Source organism: Juglans regia, chromosome 15, assembly GCF_001411555.2.
Source record: "Juglans regia cultivar Chandler chromosome 15, Walnut 2.0, whole genome shotgun sequence".
Classification (NCBI taxonomy): Eukaryota; Viridiplantae; Streptophyta; class Magnoliopsida; order Fagales; family Juglandaceae; genus Juglans; species Juglans regia.
Window position 1 is genome coordinate 16,090,699 of NC_049915.1, and position 8,558 is coordinate 16,099,256.

The 8,558-nt window shown below is 36.7% G+C and overlaps 1 protein-coding gene and 1 pseudogene across 1 annotated transcript; both read right to left on the minus strand.

Annotated features, from left to right (window-relative positions):
- Window positions 1-2,559: 2,559 nt before the first annotated feature.
- LOC108997740 (loganic acid O-methyltransferase-like) lies at window positions 2,560-4,441 on the minus strand. The gene is made up of 3 exons (XM_018974118.2): window positions 4,345-4,441; window positions 3,117-3,773; window positions 2,560-3,029 (listed from the first exon to the last, which is right to left on the minus strand). Exons 1-3 carry the CDS (start codon window positions 4,435-4,437, stop codon window positions 2,688-2,690), a joined length of 1,092 nt encoding a protein of 363 aa, XP_018829663.1. The 5' UTR covers window positions 4,438-4,441; the 3' UTR covers window positions 2,560-2,687.
- A 490-nt stretch (window positions 4,442-4,931) lies between these two features.
- On the minus strand, window positions 4,932-8,145 carry LOC108997741 (annotated as a pseudogene).
- Between the last annotated feature and the right edge of the window lie 413 nt (window positions 8,146-8,558).

An 8,558-nucleotide genomic window follows, 5' to 3' on the forward strand; every position in this document is an offset into this window, starting at 1 on the left:
CTAACAAAAACTGGGCAGCTCGCTAGCACCATCCTTATTTTAGAAAGTGGCCTGGTGAAGTTACTATTTTCAAATAAATTATTGTGGAATTACTCTCTCAAGAGCCTTATGGTTTTTGTAAGAGCATGGTTGTTTCCATTTAGAATGGAGGATTTCGAAATTTCAAATGTAGAAAAAATGTTAGTTTTGAGCCACTAGTGCCCAAGAAATCTTGGGCTTTATTCATTATTTTTTGAAGGTGATTTCACTACAGGTTGTACATGCTGGCATTATCAAAGGATCAAGATGATTGCAGAATTGGCAGTATCCTCTCAAATTTTCACAATTTACTGGCTGGTTCTTGCTGGAGACTTCAACATGTTAAAAGGGAGCTTAATGGTGTAGGATATAAACTTGCTAGAGAAGCTCTGCTTCTTAATTCTAAAGTTATAGATGTGGATCATGTTACTCATGCATTTCTTCTCTTATTATGGTCGAGGGCCAACTTTGTATTTAATATCGTGAAGTCATTTCAGTTTCAAAAAAAAAAATTCATAGGCCGAGGTGGGGTTTGGGAAGGGCCAACCCACTTTTAATTGTTTGTCCAACCACAAGACCCAACCCGCCTATACAACTAAGAATAAGTTAATTTCCAAACAATTATCTGTGATTTAAAAAGTCTTAACCAATCCATTAGATTAAGGTTGCGTTGGGTAGTGAGGTACTCTCAGGTATTCTATAAATATCAATGAAAAATAATGAAAAATTAATGATAGAATAATAAAAAGTATATAAAAAGTAATAATAAAATAATGAATCTCGGTACCCAAACTAGACATAAGTGTCTATTTCAAAAGAGATTCTATTTATAAGTTCACTTTACATAATATTTATATGGCATGATATAATTTATAAGATCAATTTAAAAATTTGAGTTTAACAAATCAAATCTTATAAGATCAAGTGCATGGAAAACATCAATTTTGAACAAAACTATGATACAGTGACTCGACGACTGTTAAGGCCAAAGACTCATATTCAGGAATTTGGAAATGCCTAATAAAGCAAAAGGATTTCATCTTGTCAAGTGTCATCATTCAAATTAATAATGGCACTGCTACTTATGTGTGGTCTGACCCTTGGCTCCCTCAGCTACATCCTTCACTCCCTACACCACAAAGTCAAGGTACACATCAACATCCAAATCTCAGAGTTGCTGAGTTAACACTTGAAAATCCTAGAAGATGGAACACGCTCCTTTTGAACACTCTGTTTTCACCTGCAACAATTGTAGCAATACAAAACATTCACCTTTCTCAATATCAATTCCATAATATCATGGATTTGTCTAAATGGAAACATCACTCTTCAGGTAATTATAGTGTAAAGTCTGATTATGCAGCTTTAGTTCTCAACACAAATACAAGCACACATGATGTCCTATGGAAGAAATTGTGGGTTGTTAAATTGCATGATCAGTTGAAACTTTTCCTATGGAAAGTTTACAATGAAATCTTTCCCACTAAACTATCTCTCAGTCACTGTCTTCCACTAACAAAAGATCAGGTTTTTTGTCCTCTTTGTCGTATGGAAAATGAAAATTTGGATCACATTTTCCTCAATTGTACTTTCTCTAGAATTTTGTGGAGAAATGCTCCATTACCACTTGATATAACTTGTTTCAAGCAAGCTGGAATCAGGAATTGGGTCAATATTATCCTAAAACCATCAGACAAATTAAAGATCCCTACTTCTGAAGCTCATAACTTTCAGCTTTTCTCTACATTAGCTATGGATAACTTATGGTTTATAAGGAATCAGATCACACACTACATTGCAAACCATACAATCCACTACTTCATAACATAAACGCATGATCTATATAGAGAACATGACAAGGCCCGGGAGCTGAAGTGCATAGAATCACATTATAGTTGGAGTCCTCCTGAATCTGAGGATACCTTTGCCATCACCTTTAATGTGGCAGTTAGAAACGATAGAAGCACTTCATTAGCAATATGCAGAAATGGTCAGGGCACATTACAATTTGTTGTAGCACGTTACAATTGGAGTGCTGATCCAAACATCGGGGAAGCAATGGCTGCCTTCATAGGTGTCCAAGAAGCATATACAAGGAAGATTACTAAAGTTGTTCTTCAATGAGACTCTCAAAATACAATCCAGTCTATCAATAATCCTCAAAAGGCCATCAATTGGGAAATAGAGGGAGTAGCTCGAGACACTCGATTTCTGCTTCAAGACTTTCAAGCATGGCAAGCAGAAAAAATACATCGATCTCATAATCGATGCACGCATTCCATTGCCAATGGGCTCATTCCAACCTAGAGTTTGGAAATATCTCACTCATCAAAATACCCACCTATTTGCTGGAATTTCCAAGTGGAAAAGACCCACCGATTGTAACATATTAGCTTTCAGTCTCTGTGCTTTATGTTTCTGTGTTGTAATAATCTGGTTTGCTTTTGTGCTGTAAGAACAATTTTAGTTTTTGGAGTGAATCAACAACTTGCTGAGAAAAAAAAATATAAATTATAACCCAGAAGAAGTAGTGAGCGAAGAAGAAGCTGCAGCAGCAGCAGCAGCAGAAGAAGAAGAAGAAGCGAACGAGGAAGTAGCATCAATAGCACACGAAGAGCAGCAAAATGAAAACCCACCAAAAAAAAAAAAATTAACAATAATAATAGTTCTTAGTCCTTTGCTTTGCGTTGGAGAAGAGCAAAGAAATTAGTGCTTCTCAATGACTTGACAAGGGGTAGTTCCTCTTCAACTTTCATTCTGAATAACTCAAAGAGCTCGTCTAACATAATATTCCCAAAATGCGCCTTGATCAATCCCTCTGACACAGCTCGAATGTTAGCTGCAATTAATTCGCTTATAGGAAGGTCTCTAACATTAGTGACGCCTGGCAATTTCTCCACTCTCTCTAATCTAAATTCTCCATTTCGATTCACAGCAGCTTCAAGCTCTTGAGGAGACATCCAATACATTGGTATATTAAAGGAGTCCACTTTTTCCTCACTAACTATACCCTGAACCAAAAAGAAAGTAAGAGATTTAAATGGCAAGGATCTTTTTATTAGGATAATAAAATCCGGACGAGGTTGATCATTTCCTACCTTTCTGGCCATGTCCAAGAGGCAAGATCCCAGAAGATTAAAAAAGAAAGTAAGTGGAGCTTGAGAATGGGGGGTTCCGTTAGGACGGCCAGCAAAGATAAGGGCAATCAACCCTCCACGTACAACCTCTTGAGCCCTTGCATGCAGAAAGCAATCCATATCTTCAGCATATTGAGCTTCATAGGCCTTCACAACTTCATCTTCTAAATCAGAGATGTGGATTCTCCCTTTATTCCAAGCTGGGGAGCTTTTGTCAACAATCGATCTCGGGACTCTTGAAAGCCAATGGGTGGCAAAAGATGAATGAACAAAGTGCAGAGAGTCGTTGGGAAACAAGCGACAGTAAAAAGAACCTGCCACACCCGCAGCATAATATTGCCTGTCTGGTGGGGCAGATGTGAAGAGTGTATTGAAATCATTGGAGGCGTGATCATTGAAGAAAACTTGAAATTCAAGCAGTTGAGGATCGAATCCTTCGCACTGAGGCTTACACTTCACTGCCTCGATTATGTTTTGTACTGCAAAAAATGTGTTAGGCCCAACAGAGCAACCTAAGTCTGCAATCCGAAACGTGTTTGATAGAACTATGTTCTTGAGATCAAGTTTGTCTGCAATTTCATCAGTTATTAGCTTTTTCGCAGTATCAATGACTCCTCTCTGAAATATAGAGAATCTTGTCCAGTGTTATCATTTGAATAATCTTTGTTCTTGTCAACATCACACTACAAAACTACACAAACCAAATAGCATAACCATTGCTACTAATGGAAATTAGTATTCTATCTTTTTAATGAAACATGTGAGGATATGCCAGCTGATCATCTAAAGTACAACTTGAAGAATTAAACGTGTTGGGAGGAAAGTGATCATCTAGAACATTTCATATTTTATAAACGAAAAAGGTGTAAATCATGAAAAAAAAGTGATTATAATTAAAGGGAAATTGTACCAAGAGAAGATAAAAACAGCTAGCTTGGTGGAGCCAAAGTCATTTTCGAGACCAAGTTTATGCCCCAACAGACCCTCCTCCCCCTCCTTCCCCTTACTCCAACTCCTACTACCAAAACATATCGATTTTTTTTTTAAATTGTGGGTTTCTGTACTTGGTATTGAATATGAATATGAATATTTTCAGAGCAACTATAGTTTCAGGAGTTCTATGTCTACCATAAACGAAGAGGACCATAATCAGATGTCGATCCGTACGTGATCATGTTGAAAAGATTACCTGGTAGTAGGAGTTGTTGGCATAGCTATGAACACCATCTCCACCTTTCATTGGGTATGCTTCCGAAGTTTTGCTTATATGCTCTGCTGCCATAATCTCTCTCTCTCTCTCTCTCTCTCTCTCTCTCATTGACAGCATTGTAGCGTAGGCATTCAGTCATATAAATAATGAGATCAACAACAAAGAAATAAATATATAATGAGGGCGATACATTTATTTGAATCTGTTCTTTCGTTGTGCTGCACGGCATAGTGAGACTTTTTGGCAAACGATGACTCTGTTTGAAGTATCTTTTCTTTCGGTTCAAGTAACCGTTGTAGATTGGCCCAGTGATAAAAACTGGGCGGCCCACTAGCATCATCCTTGGTTTAGAAAGTGGCCTGGTGTAGTTACTATTTTTAAATAAATTATTGTGGAATTACTTTCTCAAGAGCCTTATGGTTTTTCGTAAGAGCATGGTTGTTTGCATCAGAATGGAGGATTTTGAAATTTCAAATGTAGAAAAGATGTTAGTTTTGAGCCATTCAATCATAGGGGTGTCCTATAAATCTTGGGCTGCATTCATTATTTTTTTAAGGTGATTCGCTTCACGTTGTACATGCTGCATTATCAAAGAATCAAGATGATTTCAGAATTTGATGTATCCTCTCAAGTTTTCACAATTTACTGGCAGGTTCTTGATGGAGAATTCAAAAGAGACTATTTATAAGTTCACTTTACACAATTTTTATATGGCATGATATAATATATAAGATCAATTTAAAATTTTGAGTTTAGCAAATCAAATCTTGTCACGTTAATTATTATATAAATTAAAACCAAGAAGAAGTAGTGAGCGAAGAAGAAGAAGCTGCAGCAGCAGCAGCAGAAGAAGAAGAAGAAGAAGCGAACGAGGAAGTAGCATCAATAGCACAAGAAGAGCAGCAAAATGGAAACCCACAAAAAAAATAATAAAATAGTAGTTCTTAGTCCTTTGCTTTGCGTTGCGTTGGAGAAGAGCAAAGAAATCAGTGCTTCTCAATGACTTGACAAGGGGTAGTTCTTCTTCAACTTTCATTCTGTATAACTCAAAGAGCTCGTCTAAGATCATATCTCCAAAATGCGCCTTGATCAATCCCTCTGACAGAGCTCGAATGTTAGTTGCAATTAATTCGCTTTTAGCAAGGTCTCTAACATTAGTGACGCCTGGCGATTTCTCCATTCTCTCTAATCTAAATTCTCCATTTCGATTCACAGCAGCTTCAAGCTCTTGAGAAGACATCCAATACGTTGGAATATTAATGGAGTCCACTTTTTCCTCACTAACTATACCCTGAACCAAAAAAAAAGTAAGAGATTTAAATGGTAAGGATCTTTTTATTAGGATAATAAAATCTGGACGAGGTTGATCATTTCCTACCTTTCTGGCCATGTCCATGAGGCAAGATCCCAAAGATTAAAAATGAAAGTATGTGGAGTTTGAGAATGGGGGGCTCCCTTAGGACGGCCAGCAATCAACCCACCACACACAACCTCTTGAGCCCTGGCATGCAGAAAACACTCCATATCTTCAGCATATTGAGCTTCATAGGCCTTGACAACATCATCTTCTGAATCTAAAATGTAGATTCTTCCTTTATTCCAAGCAGGGGAGGTTTTGTTGACTACCGATTTCAGGACCCTCGAAAGCCAATGGATGGCATAAGAGGAATGAACAAAGTGCTGAGATGAAGTGGGAAACAAGTGAGAATAGAAAGAACCTGCCACACCAGCAGCATAATACTGCCCATCTGGTGGGGGAGATGAGAGGAGAGTATTGAAATCATTTGAAGAAAACTTGAAATTCAAGCAGCTGAGGATCTAGTCCCTGGCATTTACCCTTGCACTGCACTGCCTCAATTATGCTTTGTACTGCAAAAAACGTGTTAGGCCCAAGAGAGCAACCTAAATCTGCAATTCGAAACGTGTTTGACAGAACAATGTTGTTGAAATCAAGCTTTTCTATGATTGCATCAGTGATTAGCTCTTTTGCAGTACCAATGACATCTCACTGAAAATACCAAAAAAATTTCACCATGTTTGATCATTCTAACTACAAAACTACAGAAACCAAATAAGATTATCATTGCTGCTACCATAAATTAGTATTCCATTATTTTAATGAAACATAAGTGACTGCTTGCCAACTGAAAACTCCCACATTAGATTTGGAGAGAGATGGAAAGAAAGCAAATTATAAAACATTCGAATTGACAACATGCGAGTTGCCCACAAACTCACTCCCTTGGACTGAGCTACCTCAATACCCAAAAAGTATCTGAGATGACCGAAGTCCTTAATTTGATTGAAAGTCTTTGTTCAAATGAGTGTTCTATTCAACAGTTCTTTCATTATCACTCCCTGTAACAATACACATCCTGCTACTTGGATACGAAGGAAAGACAGATAAAACATCAAGACTTTACTCGACCTCTTGACCTATTCATAGGACTATATATTTGTCTTTTGTTTGTTACACTACTCTGAATGTACAATTCATTTGTTCTTCTGCCATCATTTCGGTTTCCCGACCGATTGTGGCACTAGTTAAATGGGGTGAATCACCCAGATCTTGAATCAACTAGTAGATCATCTAAAGTACAGCTTGAGGAATTAAACATGTTGGGAGGAAGTGATCTTGCAAATTTTTTTTCTTTTTCAAGTACTTAGACCTTATACTTTCAAGCCAGTATGGCACATATACTTAATTTCACACTACTTGACATGCCAATCTTTGGTGTAAAGGTGGGTCCTCCATGCCGACTTGAAAGTATAATTTTTCTTATAAAATATTAATTTACAAATTGATATTATTTGATATGGTGCATCAAATTGTAAAACTCTTATAAAAAAACATCTTTTTATTGTAATGTAGATGTGATAGTACATCAAACTAATATTATTTGATGTGATGCATCAAATTACTTTGTCAAGTCACCTAAGTTCATAAAGTTTCTATTTATAACTTTCATGGGGATCAGAGTGTGTTGTAATTGAGCTTGATTCGGAAACGACATTCTCTTTGTAAAGTAGGCATTTTAATAACTAATTAGAATTGACATGAAATAGATCATGGAAGGAAGACGTATATGATGAATGAATGATTGAATGAATCCCCTCCCACCCACACGGGGTCTTCTAAGGAAGAAGTTCCCCTTCTTCTATGTGAGGTGGGGTGTACGTAAGAGCGGAACCTAGATAGAACGTGGAGCGCCGGCCCCGGCCGCCTATACAACTTACTAAGCCTCGGCAATTTCTTTTCATCATTAGAGGTGAAGTATACCCAAAGAGAACAAAAACAGCTTTAGTAGTGTGGACCCTATTAGATATTCTTGTGTTGTGGGTTTCTATTTTCTGTGCAGCTATAACAAAATTAGTTGCAGGAAGATGAGGACTACAATCAGATTAAGATTGATGGTTACCTGGTAGGAGTTGTTTGTGTAGCTGTACACACCCTTTCCACCTTTCATTGAGTATTCTTCCCTAGTATTTTTGCCTATATCCTCTGCTGACATCTCTCTCTCTCTCTCTCTCTCTCTCTCTCTCTCTCTCTAATTGTGGTGTAGATATACACATGCATATATGTATATATTAGATCGATAAGAGACATTAATGTTATTAATTAAATCATCTAAATACTGAGAACAACCCAAAAACAAATAATGATGGTGATGATTCATTTCCATTCATTGAAATAATTGGAACCAAGGCATGCGGCATGCCGTACTTATATTAACAATACTTGTTGGGTTTTCACTCACCGTACCTAGTCCTTGTCGCCATATTTAAGTCCCTGCTTCTTTCCTAATATTTAGTTGTTAATTGTTCATTAGAGCACTCGCATTGGCCTTGTAGTGCCTAGTCAAATTTTGGCTAACTTTTACTAAAGTGGTCAGCATTAGAGTAGTCAAAACTCCAATGATCCACTTTTGAGCTACATTAAAGTCAAATAATTCTCCAAGTTTGGGCAACTATTGTTCATCTCTAAAATAATATTTTACTCTAAAAATATTCTCCAAGTTGGCAATATGTTTGTTGGATAATTAGGCTGAGGAAAAAAATAGTTGAAAAATAATAATTTTAAGTAAAATTTAAATTATTAATTAATATATGGAATGTATTTGAAAAATATTAAAAAAATTAAATTATTATTAAAATATCTAATATTATATTATTATTTTGACTTTGTAACAGAT